Below are 16,627 nucleotides of genomic sequence, written 5' to 3'. Positions count from 1 at the left end.
ACTGAAGGAGAATGTTGAGGGCTTCAGCCTGGCTTACTGTCATCTTTTCTAGATGTTCTGAAGTTTATTAATCTTCCCGTTTACATATTACTGGGCTAAATAATTAAAAATAAAATTAAAAAAATGCAGAGAGCTGTTGTTCCACAAACTGTTCCTAATTTTGCTGTCATTGTGCTTAGGTGCTGGTGAAGGAAACTGGAGGGATGGTGAGGGTGGGCAAACTGGCATCTGGGGGAAGGGCTGGAACAAACTCGTAGCGAACCTGTGGCAGTAGCCTAAAAGAACTGGTGGGAACCTAAAGTTGTGCTAGGGGTAATGTGGAGACATATGATCCAAACGTGCTATGAAAAATCAGACCTAATCAGCTCCTCTTTTCAGCGAGCAACTTCTATAAATTTGAAAAATTAGGTGGGATTTTGGACAGTGTAACTGTAATAAATTAATATACACATCCAACTGAATATGCAATTCATATAGTAATGGTTATTTTTCTTTTAAGGATAAAAATGTGTCTTCTAGAGTGGCTTCTGTTTATAACTTCCATGTACTGGCAGGCCTGCCCCTACTCCAGACTGCACTGCAACAAACTGCCAGGGCACTTTTCATTTTTTTCTGTAGGCAAGCAGCAGTAGCCAGCCCTTGTGGTGGAGGTCGGGCTGACCCAGAGCTGGATCCAGCAGCATTCCAGGAACTGGCGCACGCTGGCGCCATAGCAGCCATTCTCTTCTGCGATAAGACTGTGCCTTCTGAGACTTCACATGCTGTAAAACCTGAAAAGAATATACACACTTTTATAAAGTTTTGGAGTGTGACACTTGAGCATCCAGTGCTTAAAGCAGGTGGGAATGAGGCTGGAGGATAGAAATCAAGCTGGCAGTAGTCCACAGCCTTCCCTGACACCAGTTTTTACTGATGGAAAATCTTATCCAGTGCTTTTAAGTTGTTGCAAATTAAAGTGCTTTTCTCTCCCATGGTCTATCTTTGCGTGTGAACTCAGCCTCTATGGCCCTAAATACACAAATATTTTACTAAGGCAAAAGGTGCTTCAGTTATGCGGGTATGATGTTTGTAGTACATTTATTATGGAGACAGTAGGTTCTGCCCCATTTTAGAAGAGGCAGACAGACCATGTGTCAGTACATAGTGCAAATATACTGTAGCATGGGTGCTCTTCCTGCCTATCCATCAGGAATGGAAAACTGTCATCTGCTTGTCTTTTTTTATACATTGGATTTTGCCTTGGATGTTGCTGATGGAACACTGGTGAATGCTCACTTCCTTTTCCCTGAGTTTACACACTTAACTAGACCTATGGCTGGTGTTAATTTTCACTGTTTTGGTAAACTAGAGAAAACAATATAACTACACTCAAAAATAGATGGCTCCAGGCCTCCAGTAAGATAGGAGGGAGAGGAAAGTGGCAGCAAATGGCGTGTTTTATGCCCTAGTCCCAATGCAGTATACGCTGTAACTTGCTGCTTTTGTGAAGTAGAAAGCAGGTGGAAAAAGCGAGTTACAGATAATTAAATTGCACCTCAATTTTTATTTTATTTGAGGTGCATGCTGCTACTTTTTATTACTGCTGATAGCTTTGCTTTTTTTTTTTTTTTTTTTTTTTTTTTGAATTTATGGTGTATTGGGAAGTGTCTTCATAACAGCAGGAATTCTAGTCTGTGCTTTTCTGTCTACAAAGTAAATCTAGAGGTTCTGTGGTTTAAAAGCAAAGGCATTGAAACATAACAAGATTACACCCTGCCTGCATTAACAGCCATGGGTTAAAGCTGCAGAATAGGACTTTCTTCAAATGAAAAGGCTGAGTATGACTTGTTGTGGGTGTAAGAGTACTGGCACCATTTTTGGATCTGTGAGTGCAATGATGAGATCATGGTTATCATAAAGGCTATTATCATGATGAGACAATTATTCAGCCTACGCACTGGAAGCCTGTGCAAACTAGCTGATTGTGATTAGTGCTGCTTTTTTTTTTTTTTTTTTCACTGAATAGTATGTAAATCGTTCTTTTGCTGTTCACAAACATACAGTTTTTGTGATGCAGTCCAAAACCTGTTTTTCATTATCACTGTATCTGTAGCCTCTGCCAAACTACACAGCTACTCAAACGGCATTCGTACTGGGTTGTGGCCTCTGTAACTTGAATGCTGGGTAGCCTGTCTTCATACACCCTGTGAATACCCATCAAAATATATACTATAACTCTAGAAAGAAATTAATCTTCAAAATTTTTTTCTGCTTTGGTAAGTTATGTAATATATATTTAGAAGAGACACATTATTAACTACTCTGACATCTCTAAACAGCTGTAATTTTATGCAGTGCTTTTGCAGTTTTCATGCCAAAAATGTTGCAGTCTCTGTGAAGAGGCCTTATAAAATTGCAATTTTACATGTGCAGTAGAAGAGAACATCTTGTTGTGTAAGGAAAAAAATGGTGCCTAGGACTTTTACTCACAGAAGTAATCAAAATGTGATGATAAGATAAGAGATGGAAAAAGCCTATTAGATCATCTTAGCCATTATCTTGACAACGCAGAATTGTTCATTACAATTCTGTATTTTCTAGCTCAGTTTTAAATGGACAAGTAATGCGCTCCTATCATTTTCTTTAGAGTTCTGTAATGTGCCTGTAATTTAGAGCAGACTTCTCAGCATATTGTATATTTCTACATTGTTTATTGTGTTTAATTCCTCTTCATTCTTAAACCCCTGATCTAATTGTAGATTATTTTTTCGTATTCTATTTTAGATACATTGAGAAATACACTTTTAAGACCTTAAAACTCACCAGAATAATTCTGACACATCACTATTCTCTTTTGATTTGGATAATCAATTGGAGCTCTGGTATCTGCAGCAAATGCTTCTGACATGTGAAGCATGCTAACAGTCATAGATTTTTATATTATATACAACACTGAAATCAATAGAATAGGTTTTTTGCTGTCAAAGTACAGATTTTTGGCAGCTGGGATGTTGGTGGTCTTCTTGGTACAGTGGTCATAGGATGGTCATGAGTGTCACAGACATATGTATTGCCAAATGGATCCACATACGTATTTGAGAAGGGAAAGCTGTAAAGTTTCCATTCTGGTCATAGTTAGAAGTTCATATTACAAAGATATTGTCGGTAAATGATGAGATAACTAGCCTTATAAGTATCTAGTATGTAGTTCCTTCAGATTTCTAGTCTGGCGAGTGGGCAGGGAGACAGGAGTTTTCAGTTTCTTCAAATGTTTATACATTTGATAATGTAGTTGGATTTTTTTATGTTTTAGACACTTATGTATTAGACTTCAAAAGCTTACTTATGTATTAAGCTGCATCGGGTAGATCATGTGTTTATCTAGGACACAGGGATTTCTTGATTCATAGCGCTATTTAGGGGGCTATCTGACCCACAAGACACTCAGGTCTACTTTTGCGTTTGGGTTTTTTTGTTTCCTTGTTTGTGGATTTTTGTTTGTTTTTCTTTTTAACATACAGGTTGTATTAGCAGTTTCCCAACTCTGAACATACTACATCAACCATTTCAGTAGTGTTCAGCACCTGCCTTTTGCAAAGGAGCTATGCACACATGTTCTTGCTTTTGTACTGTCCTGCAGACTTTCATGAGCCTCTGTAATAGTACGGATCCTATATGTCTTTCCTAAAGGTTGATGGTGAAGTTACCGAGTTTCTCTTGCGTTCCGTTGCAGAACATCATTATTCTTGTTAAAAATTTTCATATTATCTTACCCAAATGTGAGTTGCTGCAATTTAAACTTTTTATTCCTATTACTATCCACAGTAATAGTGCAGAACAGACTATTTCCTTCTGTGTTTTGGCAGACTTTGATGGACTTGAGGACTGTTGCCATGTTCCATTAGTCATCTTTTCTTTATGCTAAATGAGGTTGTGTTTTACAGACTTCTGATTGCTCTTGTTTTCCAAATATTCATATCTTTCTGTCGGCAGAAAAACAGAAGTCAGCCACAGTATACCTGCAGCTTTGCAAATGCTGAATCGAAGAGAAAGAATGTTTTATTGTACAGGCTATACTTCTACACTCTACTGTGCCGTTTGTCTTTTGTCCCATGTTGTACTTGCAGTGTTTTATACCCTCCAGACCCTGCTCAGTAACAGCCTTTATTTGTTCCCTAGCCTGTACAGATGTTTTTTTGCCCTCCTTATCATTCTCACTGAAATTCACCTGTTTTATTTTGGTTGGCTTTTTCCCCAAACCATTCCTCTACTCTTATAATTTTGAACTAAAATTTCTCTCTATAACAAGCATACATTTCTTGTAGTTTCCTGTTTTCCTCATTGGTAAAAAACTTAATTTTCTGTTGCTCAAGTCATTAATGAAAACACTGGAGAGACGCAAAGCCAGGACAGACTCTTGCAGATCATCCATCCATTTTGACAAGGAATATTAATATCTCATTCCTGAGTTCGGTTGCCAGATCCTTCTTGGATTAACCTAACAATCTTTTCATCAACGTATGTCCCTTACCTTGCTTATGAGAATTTCAGGGGCAAGTATTGCTTTTCTTCTGTCTTCCACATCTGTCACCCTTTCATGAAACAAAATTGAATTAATTGTATACACTTTCCTCTTGACAAATCCAGATTGATTGCAGTTCATCCCATTACCTTCTGGGTGATGACAGATTCTTTGTTAAAGGAGTTTTCCAGGACTGGAAGTTAACTAGACCAGTCTACAGTTTTGTTATCTCCTTTCAAATTTTCTTCCCCCAAACTGTTGTTTCAAGGTTAGTAACAAGTTTCCCTTCAACAGTCTTTTGGTATCCTGCCTATTTTCCATGAGGCCAGAAAAAAGAAACTAACCATCCCAACACCCCCAAAAAAACATAGTAGTTAGAATTTAACCTTAAGCCTGTGTAGTTCAAGTGTCCTAGCATGAACTGCATGGAGTTCACCTCGTTGTTACGTACCTACTTGAGTACCCCTTAAGTTGTTCCACTTCTGTTCTAGGGTGACAATTATTTGTTTTCTTATATTCTGCTCTGTGTAGTATTGATTATTTAAAGTTTAGGTTCATCAAATATTTTGGATAGAATTTAAGCTGTCTTTAAAAGAGGAACCATGTATTTGCCTCTGAATAGAACTTCCATGCAACCTTCCTCCTTCCCAGCCCCTACACAAACTACTTTAAAATAAAACAAAATACAAGAACAGAAAGAAAAGCTAGTAATAAAAAAAAAAAAAAAAAAAACAAAAAACCCCAAACAAACAAGAAAACAACATTTTAAAAGCACATTTGGTTCTTATGCAGGTTCGCATCCAGTCACATGGGTTTGCCTGTTTTAGGGGGAAAAGAAAAAGCAGAGGTGGGGGAGGCAGGCAAATAAGCAAGATTACAGTGAGGACTGGTATTTGTCTTTGCTAAGTGTGTGTGTAGATATGCATGTCCAAAGCTATTACTAACCACAGATTCAGAAAAGCATTCAGTATTGTTTTGTGAAGAAGAGTGCTTTCAGAGTTAAAGCAATAAATTCTTCACTTCTACAGCTGACAACTTTTTCCTAGAAATTTAATGTCTGAAATAGGACACACTGTTCCAGCTGAGACCCAAGCAAAGCTGTGTAGGAGAGAGATTTCTTTCCTATGTCTTCAAGGCTGTTACTTCTGTTTTTACATCCACAGTATGATATTTGCCTTCTGTTAACTTATGTTCAGTTTGCCATACAATACAAACAAAACAACCCCCCCTCCAACTTCATAATCTCCAATTCGCAGCTACCTCTCTCGAAAGGAGGAGTAATACATTCCTCCTCACCCCCTGTATACTCTGTATTTAGCTTACAAACAGATCAGGGCAGTCATTGCCTCTTACTATGTTATTCTGAGTAGGGCACTGATATTACCTGGGTTTTCAGGCACTACATCAATGCACCTATTCTGTGATAATTACGATAATTATACAGGTAAGTGTTTTTTTCATGTGCTGGCTTGCTCTTACCAGGCCAAGAAAGAACTTGGCCTCCTGTGGACATTAATAGCTTTATGTGAAATTCATGCATAAACAACATTTCTATATTTTTGTAGTGGCAGTGAAATTTTTTTGCTTTTGACCAGTCTCTGGTAGTTACCTTTCTTGTTTCAAGGGTTTGTTCCAGCAGGATTTTAGCACTGAAATTCTAATAGCTGGACTTTGTTGGTGTTTTTTTTGTTTGTTTGTGTTTTTTTTTGTGTGTGTGTTTTGTTTTGTTTGTTTGTTTGTTTGATTGTTTTGTTTTTTTGTTTTGTTTTGTTTTTTTCCCTTTTATCATCCAAATAAAATACTTTTTTTTTTTTTTTTTCTAAAATGACCCTGAATGATCTTTAATATTGGTTATTATTTTCAGAAAACTGAGAATTTTTACATGCCACTGTTTTAAGTGTAAACTTGTAGATTTTATGACTGGTATGTGAATTTACTTATGGGAAAATGAGAAAAATGTCACCTGAAAAATATGCATTTGAGAACATTCTGTCTCTTGTTATTGATTGTTAATGTTTCTGCTTTTTACATTTTTTTTCCTATAAAAGTCAAGTCACTGCTGCATAGAGTGTGCAGAACACTTACAGTGCTGAAATCTTACTTGGGCAACATGTTGAGATTTTAATGATTCCCTGACTTAATTATGCAGCGGATCCTTTGGGAATGAGACAAAGATGGTCATTTGAACAAAGGAAAAGGAATAATGAATAATTAAGGAGTCTAATTAAAGGAGTTTCTTATGCTGGAGTGGATTGGGATTTTTTTTTTTCCTTTGTATTTTCGTATAAATTGTGTGTATATTGGTAGGAAGTAGGGCCCTCACTGAAAATTCTGCACTTAGTTTTGCTAAAATGGGAAGTCTGCAATTAAAGTCAGAGTTAGTAAATATATGCCCTCTGTACTTGTTGAGGGAGCCTAGGTGCAGCCTGCAAGTGTGGAACAGGGAAGGAACTGAAACTGCAGCTCTCTTTGGCTCAAGTGTACCTGTTTTCCTTGTTTTAGGAATAATGCATGGTAGTAGTAGATTTTTTGCACGTGAAAGTAGCTCAGAGAAACAAAAAATGAAAAATACCTACCATACAAAACAAGTCAAATAACTATTTTTCTTGTACTTTCTGTGGTTTTGCACCACAGAAATCAAACAAGAAATTGTATAGTTGAAAGTCTTGGGGCAAATGGCAAATGCTGGAAACTTCAAAGAAAGCCTTTTCTTGTGACCTTTGTAGATGGGTGCTTTGTTGCATTTATTCAGCAACTTTTTCCTTCAAAATAAAACAAGTGAGCTGCTTTTGATGCACAGACCTTGGCAACAGAAAAATATACAGGCACTGGGTCACTTAGTGCAGCTTCTTACTGTTGAAGGCAGGTGGAGGAAATAACCCATATCATAAGGTGATCAAGTGCTGTCTTTGGACAAAGTTACACATATTTTCCCTTCTGTGGCTGCGTCATCGTTGGGAAGGTAGAATAATATTTTCATGGTCCCTGTATCTTCTGAAGACAAAAGGGGCTTACTAGCCCTGGATACACATTGCGCAGTGATTTTTGTGGAGGCTCACTTCGTCAACATTTCTTTCAGCCTAAAGTATAAATTTTTGGCTGAAACATAACAAAAATCAAAGAATATTAAATAAAGGGTGCTGGAAAATGACCTATTAATTACAGGCAAAGGTGTTGCATCTGTTTGTGACTGTTGGTCCCATCCCACTCTGTTTGGCAGCTCCATTTGCTTAAGCAGATTCACATATTCACACCTTTGCAGGCGTCGCAGTTCTGCAGTGGTATGGCTTTTTACATAGCTTTTATTATTCTGGGACTGCTACTGCTCCAAAAAAAGAGACAGCAGACAGGGACTTGATGCCTAGTAACTTGAAATACCACAAAGACATTTCCTGCTGCTGTTTTGGGTTATTTTTAAACCACTCGGAGTTGTGGCATTTTCCATCTGAGACAAGCAGGGGATAACTCCTCTTGTATCTGTTCAGGGACTAGATGACCTGGCAGAGGTGCTTCTGAAAGCCACACAAGGACCTTCGTGATACCTGCTTTCATTATGTTGAAGGAAACCCCTCCATGGGCTCAGTGTTTGCTGGATGTGTTTGTGATTTGGCTATTGCTTTCACGTGTTGGAGCAGAAGTTAATGGAGGCAACAGTGATTAATTGTCCACTCAGGGTGAAGTTTGTAGCTGAACCATAAAATCTTGATAAATGGGTTTTTGCATTTCTTTTTTGAAGCTCACCAGGAAGGAATAGATCCTCCCATCGTATCACAGACAGTGTTCAGGTTATGCATGTGGGAGTGCAAAACTGATACAAAGGCTACTTCTGGACTTAATCTTGTATGCAGGGATAGCTTTTCCTGGCTATGTTAGTGTAATTTGCAGAGGCATCTAACAATTCCCAGATCAAAACTCTCAGCTTGATGCCATGTACCACCATCCCACTGACCTCCTGGTTCCCTTGTTGTACTGGGGCTTGCAGTAGCAAAACTAGGAGTGCCCGGTGGACTAGGCAGAGAGTTACTATGAAACTAGGAATCTGGGGAATGTTAATATACTGAATTTATGGTTTCAGAACGTTATCATGTAGTTCCAAACAAGGGTTGAAAAATATGGCACCAGCTGTGGTCTAGTGTCAGTCCCAGATACAGCTTCCACCTGTTAACATGTTTGAAACCAATTTACTACCATTTCATGGAGTGATCTTTGTCAGCATCCTTAAGGTACCGATACTCTATATGTGAATTTGAGTCCTGGTTATAGTCCATTATTTAGATTGCAGGAAAAAACATAGAAAAATATTTTCTAAAAGTGCATGCTTGAATAATTTCAGTGGTTCTCAGTAAATGTAGGGGTTTAGTAATATTTCTCTTGGTGGAGGAAGAATAGGAGGAAAGGTTTTTGTGTGTTTGCTCAGCAACAATTTAGAGATTACATATTTTACTCTTACCATGTTCCTTGCATCAGATACATTTCCTGGGTTCCTCAGCAATTCCATCCACAAACCCACTCAAAACCTATCTTCCAATTAGTGTGCCTCTATAAATAAGATACAGCAGTATCTTTTTCCTAGTTTGTTATGAGTCAGAGATGAAACGTTTTACACCATATTCACAGAGCAGTTAATAATTTCTCATGTTTAGCTCCTTTGCTCTGTATAGGCCTCAAACAAAATCAGCCTGTTTTGAAAGTCAGGGATGATAATGTCCAGGTCCTGGCTACTCTGCAGTCTTCTACGGTCACAGTTTCTCGTCTGCTGGTGCCTGAGCACACTGTTTCCATCTGTCAGTTTGTTTGCAGGCAGATTTACCATGCCTGCATAGTGGCTTGGGATAGTTGAAGATTTATTGTCCCATTTTCTCTGCCCCTGAGGCCATGGCTTGAATGAGCCTTGAGTCAGATTTTGAACTGTCCCGATTTACAATGTAAGTCTTAAAGGGAAACTGAAATTGGTCGTTGTTTTCTGTAAATGTCATGCCTCAAACTGGAAGTTAGTGATGAATTCGCAGACTTGTCATCCATCCTTCTCATAGTGGGAGTATGCTGGACTGCAGGAGGTGTAACTTCATCAGTTAAGCCAAACTGTGTTGTGCCTGCATAGAGGAATAGTAATTTAGCAATTAATTCTGTGAGCTTGAATGTGACTGCTTCTTTGAGCTTGTTTGAGCTCAGAAAGCAGGTGATATGTTTGGACAGGGCTTAGTGAAAAGCATATTCCATGATTGTTTTCTATGTGGGTGTTTTGGGGAGCTTTGAGTTTTTTTGCATTTTTTTTTTTACGTTTACAATTGTTACCATTTCTAATTCAAATATCCAGTGAGGGCAACAGGGTCATTTAAGAAGTAGTGAGCCTCCTGGTAGGATAGTACAAATACCCCCAGCTTCAAATATCTGGCCAAGTATCACTACATCCCTGAATTTGTGTAATTTCCAAAGATTTTTTTTTTTTTAAGCTGTTGTGACCTAAAGAAGTCAAATAAGAAATAAACCATCATTCAATAAAATTCCAAGTTTTATACTGTAAGTTCAAAGAAGTTAAGGGACAAGCACTATAAAAGTGGTTTATAAAACACACTTTAGATATTGCCCTTCGTAGTGCAGGCATCCCTTTCTGGCCCTGTCATGTTTTCTCCAAATTTCTCTGGGATTGTTATTGCCAAAGCAGAGTTCTGCTAGAAGAGGCAGGTGGTGGTAGAAACTCAATGCGACAAAACAGAAAGGCAAAACAAGACCTAACTTTTCTTATTTTCCATTCATTTGCGACTTAGTGACCCCGATTTTCTGCATGCTTGGAGTTGGGTCCATCCTGCCCTGACATCAGATGTATGAAAAAGAGAAAAAAGTAAAACTAGATGCTAAATAAGCTTTTAATTTTGTAGGTTTGGTTTGGATTTTTGTTTGTTTTTAAGACACAAGGCCTGCTAGTCTAATGCATAGGCAGACAAATCTTATGAGACTCCTTAGAAGGGTTCTTTTATGAGTTAACTAAGTTTCACATAGCATTTTTTTTAAAACCAGAATCCTTATTTCTTCTGCTTAGTCTTTTACCAAAGTGTTATTTTCATGAATTGGTAAATTGATATTGCCCCCATTTGTAGTACATCTTGTTCTTCTTTCTTCTCTTTTTATTCTTACTTCCACTGCTTTTCTCAACAAAATAATCCAGAGCAGGACTATAGCAGCAGAAAGTTAGACTCCCCTTCCCTCTTTTAACATTTTTTGTGTATCAGGTAACTCATAAATTAAGAATTTAAGAGTAACCTATCAAGAATTGGCTTTATTTTTATTCATGTGTTTTCATTTCCTTTGCTCTCTCCTCTTTCTATTCTACATATAGTATTTCTTTCATTCTTTGGGAAAATGTAACATACTTTGTTTGCCAGTAAGAGTTGTCATAGTGACCTTTTAGCACTGTGTGTGATTATAAGCCTTTTTTGATCCATAGTGATCTAAGTAGTGTAAATATTGAATGTTTCTGTGGTGTTCCATCTTCCCTAAAAGAGCTTAGATTTTCATAGATCTATTTTTTGGCATATTCTTAGTAAACCAGTATTTTCATGATTGTCTCTTTCTTGTTGTTTTGATTTGTTTTTTCTTGTGCTGCACCATTATTTAAAATAAATGTAAAAGTGATGGTACCATCTTTGCTCCATAAGCTGCTGACTAATTGATAAATTAACTCCAATAGTTAGATTGCAAACACTTTTTCCTCCCTATAACTTCTTGTGGTTTTTCAAGATCTGTCTTAATGTTGTGTGCTGATGCCGTTTTGCAGTTTCTCTTTTAGTCTAGTTTTACAGAGAGAATAGCAGCTTAAACTAAGCCAAATGACACACTTCACTTTCAAGGTGATAAAATCATTCCCAGCCATTATTATGATTCTGTGAGTAAATGAAGCTAAGTAGACGTTATCCTTGCGCTAACAGAAAGTGTAAATTTCCCATCGTTCAAATAAGATAGTTTATCATTCTCAGTAACTTTATCAGGACCCTATGGATTGTGCTGAAACACTCATTGGCATTTCATTAACTTCATAATTAAGGGTGAAATCAAATAGCTTAATTATTTTACCGAAGTCTGAAAAGAAGCACTTAATGAATTTTTCCAGTACCTAATTCCCTTGAAGTGAGTTATGACAAATCTGGCATGAAAACCTTCACAGTTCATCCAACCTTCATCTAGCATTCACCTTCTAGTGAATGATGCCAGTTCACCACTTCCCCAAAAGCAGAAGTTGTCCATATACGGTCTTTTTTCCACAGGGATATGAATCTTTTACACCCTTTTTTTTGTAACCTCTTTCCTTTTTGAGGCCATTCTAGCCTGCAAGCTACAGAAAATCTCCCTAGTAGTGCTCCAACTATAAAGGACTTTTTTTTTTTTTAATTTTTGACTGTTGATTTATTAGCTACAGCATAATTTCTCAAAATCCTAGCTTGAAAAGGTTTTTTTTTCTTCTCAGAACCTAATTTGAGGAGAGTTTGGACTCTGTAGTTAAAGCAAGGATTGTAATCCACATAATAAAAATATCTACATTTGGTCCAGTTTGTTAATTAGCTGAAAAGAGACTTGGGAAGAAGTAGGCATGGCTGACCGATAAAATCCTTGTGCTTATCCATATCACAAGGGATTGGGTGAGTTCACTTACTACCCTCATTTGTGAGAATTCTCATTAATAAAAGCTTGGGCTGCTTTCTACCTGCATAGAATATGGCCTGTGCATAAGGTGGCATTAGGGTTTTTAAGCTGCATTGGTGCATAGTATTCTGTGCCAACATTTTAAAAAGTATGCTTCAAGTATTTTAAACATATAACACCTTAATACATTATGTGTATTTCCATTTTATGAGGCTATTTAGGCACAGATTACAGGCTAGTATAGTTAAAAGGTTTATGTAACGTCGCAGGATTAGCTAGCAAGTGGTGAGTGACACAGCGTTCACTCCATTTGTGGCTTGAATAAGAAGTTGGTTTTCTAAAACAAAGGTTCATGAGTCTTCCAAATCCAGATGGAAGTGTGCTGGGAGTAAGAGGGATCCAACTCTACTGAGTTTTGTTGAATCCATATTCAGTTCTGATCCTGCATTATTTCTATAGCACTTCCCTGCTAATAACTGTGTTCTGTCAGACAAAGGAAATAATGTCAACTTTATTTTACAGAGAAAGAACTGAGCTTCAGAGAGAATAACTGCTAAGGTCATGCAGGCAGCTTGTGAGCTAGAAAGTGAAGCCTTGGGTGATTTTTCTTTGCTTTATTTTTCTTTGCTTTTTTTAAATAGGCCCAAGGCAGTTTTCCATTTCCCGCCAAAATTTGATAGTTTCTCCACCAGCCTCCTTGAGATACCTTCTCCAGCCCCCTTAAATGAGCAGTGTTGCCCAGTTCCACTCCCCAGTAGGGCTTCTGTGGTACAATGGAGCCTTCTTGCTGCTGCCCTGTGCCTTCCTTAAAGAGCTGGGCCAAAATCCAGATACCTGCCTGAATGTGGCCTTTGACTGCTTGTAGTTATGCTTTACAGTTGAAAGCCTGCTCTGGGCATCCTTTGGGTATACTCTTTGACTCTTTGAAAATAGAAATATGTTTATTCAAGCTTCTGTAGCACACGGAGAAGTGGGAATCTACTAGTTCAAAACCAGCCATTGCCCAAATGCAACGTTCGTCTTTCCACAACTTTCCAAAGGAAGCATTGTATGAGTCTTCAGAAGTCTTTTAGATGTGGAGGAGCAGTAGGAGGAGGTACATGGTGGTGTGTAGTGTAGGTACAGGGAGTTTGGGTACAGACAGGAACCTGTGATTTTACTGCATCAGGAAGAAAGGTCCCTAAGGTCACATAACTGTGGTCTCCATCCTTGAGCATTTCTTAAAAGTCATTCCAAAATAAACAACTTGTTAAACCTAGTTGGTTAGCCTGTGAACAGAAGACAAACAGTGCACTATGTGCTGCCTTTTGGACAACATAAGGTGTGTTCAAAGTAATTTTCTGTTTTGTAGATTTAAAAGATTATTTCACTTTTTGCTGTGTTACGTGAAAACTAAAGCAATGGATGCTGGGTGCATGTCATTTACTGGACCTTAATAGCCTGGAATCACAAAATGTGTCTCAAGTTCAAGGGAACAATATTTACAACCTCATGAGATCTCTCTGGATTTTATGCTACACTTTGAAGATTCAATATGATTTGGCTAATTACACTTGAAAAAAAATTTTTAAAATTTATTTTTACAGCAAATTCTGTTTTTTTCCTTCTGGAAAGAAATGCTAGTGTCATGTAACATACACCAGTTTCACTTGTGGGGACTTGTGGTTCTCATCTGAAAGAAATCAGACTGCCTTAAAATGCTAATCTTCATTACTGTGAAGTATGCTACTAGGAATACCGAGAAAGGTTAAGAACAGCAATCTCGATGCAAGCTGCTGATTGTTCGTATTTGTGTAGAAAAAATATGGTTCCTTATTTACTAGATCCTTGCTCTGTGTTCATCCTAGTAAAAGATCCTCCTGCAGGCCTTAACGCTGCTGCTATTTTACCTCCCATAATGAATATTCAAAAGCTGCAGTCATTGAGGACTCAGGTGGCAAAAATAGTAAGATGATTGAAGCAAGCCTTGACATAAAAGCCTAAAAGTACATTTCCAACTACATGGAAATAGTGTCGATTTCCCTTTCTGACCACGTAAAAGAACGGTGCCAGGAAATCTCCCATGAATTAAATGCCTGTTTCACACACTAGTGTGATCGCATCTTCCTTTCTGTATGATGTGTTGTAATAAGTATGTTTAAAAAAAAAGGGGGGGGGGGGAAGACAACAGGGCTTTCTGTAATCCTCTCTCACAAAATGTATTGGAATTGAAAAATGGGGTATAAAGAACACACTGTTAAGATAAGGCAATGCATGCATTGTTTTCTACATAATGCAGTCAGGGTCTCCATGGTAAAAAGAAATTTTTATTTTATTTTTTGTCACCATCAGCAGTTAACCTAAAGCAGGAGCTGCTCCATTTCATTATAGGTTAAATGGCTTACCATACAGAACTAGCTGAGAAACGTACATCATTAACGCTGTATTTTTAAACGGGTTTTAAAACATGCTTTAGGATTAGTGAAGAAAATACAGTACAGCATATGTTATTGTTCTGGAATTTTTTTCAATAGAAAGCGCTCCTTTTCAGCATTCCCCCTTCAGTGGAGTCACTTAGACACTTCCAGCTGGTGGCAGGGGATACAGCCATAATACAGCTTTCTCTGTCCCAGCTGTCTTTTTCATTACGTTAAATGCGTTACGATGGCTGCACTGTTTTATAAAGGTTCAGGTGCAGAAAGGTATAGGAAGAAATCTGCAACTATGTATTTTTGCAGTGACTGCAAGCTTCTGTGAGATCTCTGAATCCTGAATGTGTTCCTGGCTCTGGTCACAGATTTCCTTCCAATCACTGGAACATTTGCTGTAAGGGCTGGCTAAAGGTGCCTGAGGAAATCACCTTTTACAAGGGAGCATTGTTGTAAAGGATTTTTAATGCATTATGGCTCACGCAGCATCACAGTTAAAGAAAAACAGGGATTTAGAAATTAATGCTGATGAAGAAACTGAGAAAAAAAGAAAACACAGGAAAAGATCCCGGGATCGGAAGAAAAAGGTATCTAGATCTGTGCCAAATTCTGACAGGGATTCTTTTGTTTTAATTTTCTTACCTTGCAATTGAAGTATCAAAGCTCGTTCTTGCGTGTAACATGGTAGCTATTGGAGTAATTTGTTAACGTGGTAAAATAGCATTGATAACCATGGCTGTGGGGTTTGCAAAGCAATTGAATGTTTAATTGGATATTAGTTGATTGCAGTGATGATGCAGAAGGTGTGCATTCATTTCCCAGATAAATCACTTGTGTTGCTGTGATATGCAAACTGTCTGTGAGTTGAAAATAGTTTGTAACCATGATGTGAGGTTAAATGCTGAGTTTTCTCATAGGTTTAACAGCATAATAGTTTAGCTTTACATACATGTACTTAAAAGGGATGTGTGGAGGCAGATTTTTTTTTCTTTGTGTTGGGACTGTGTCACATGCTTGGCTTCTGAAATGTCCAATTTTGGGATAATGTTAGAGAAATAAGGTGTTTCAGTGTTTCTCTTTTCTGTTTCACAGAATTGAGCTGTAACAATCTGTTATTAGTAACTTTCTTTTGTTAGGGAAATATGTGACTGAGATCAGAGAGCCTGTTTTTTTCTCTGCTGTAGATTTGTCTTAGCTGCAGAAATCCCTCCAGCAAACTAGGATCCGAAAAATTCAGTAGGCACTGCATTGCTCATTGTTCAGTTCAGGAACCTCTGTGTGATTCCAGTCTTACTGTTTCTCACCAAGGTATAAAGCAAAATAGTTATGGTTTGTGGCATAATGACAGATACAGAGGCCAGCCACTTTGGCAGCTCTGTGGATGTGTCCTTAAAAATGACACCTTTTACTCTGCTCCATAGGAATAAGGCCCTGTCATGATTTCTTGTCTTTGGTTATATTTTATTACAATTTTGCAAGAACATATCAAGAAGTCTTAACAGAAACCTGGGTATGTAGTATTTCTGTGTGCCTTTGTGAAATCCCCCTAAGGGGGGATTGGATAATCTTCATATGCTCAGAGAAGTGGTGCATGTGCTTCCTAAATGACATGTAGATTTTCTCTAACATATGTGCATCTTTTGGTTGGGTGAGAGTCAGCATTTTCCTGCCCTTTTCTCCTTTTTCTCTGCCATGGCAGTACTATACATAATGAAAAGCACTAAGAAACCCACTGCCTTCTGTTCAAGTGAGCACATTAGGAGACTGTTTAGATGGCTGCAGCGAATGTACTGCAGCATGTTAACTGTAGGTATTTTTTCTGTGTGAATGTATAAATACAGATCTTCTGAATCACCTTACAATATGAAGGAAAGTGTGAAAATAAGATTGTGTCTTTGGGGACAATTTTGAGGTGCTGCTGTTTGACCTGAATTGGTAATATTTTTCCTGACTGCTGGTCAGGTTATGTGCAGGTCTATGTTCTGTGGCTATCAGGGTGGGTGGTTTTTTTTTTTTCCCCCAGCTGAAAATGAACCCAGCAGTTAAGAATTTTAAGAGCTGGCCTGTCAACCCATATTTG

At 37.9% G+C, this 16,627-nt stretch overlaps 1 protein-coding gene across 18 annotated transcripts in view; it reads left to right on the top strand.

Moving 5' to 3' along the window:
• ANK3 (ankyrin 3) overlaps positions 1 to 16,627 on the top strand; it is a 279,582-nt gene that overhangs the window by 56,419 nt on the left and 206,536 nt on the right. For 7 of the 18 annotated variants that reach the window (XM_033004263.2, XM_033004246.2, XM_033004260.2 and 4 more), the window contains exon 1: positions 14,707 to 15,134. The exons of 2 other annotated variants lie outside the window; for them this stretch is intronic. In XM_033004263.2, coding sequence (XP_032860154.1) covers positions 15,021 to 15,134 — 114 coding nt within the window. In that variant the 5' untranslated portion in view covers positions 14,707 to 15,020. Of the gene's footprint in view, positions 1 to 14,706; positions 15,135 to 16,627 lie in introns of those variants that run through there. 9 more of the 18 variants (XM_033004262.2, XM_033004256.2, XM_033004245.2 and 6 more) reach the window with 4 other exon arrangements.

Source organism: Tyto alba, unplaced genomic scaffold (genome assembly GCF_018691265.1).
Source record: "Tyto alba isolate M040663 unplaced genomic scaffold, T.alba_DEE_v4.0 Super-Scaffold_1, whole genome shotgun sequence".
NCBI lineage: Eukaryota > Metazoa > Chordata > Aves > Strigiformes > Tytonidae > Tyto > Tyto alba.
The sequence above is the reverse complement of the archived record's forward strand: the minus strand, read 5'-3'. Positions and strand labels throughout refer to the sequence as shown.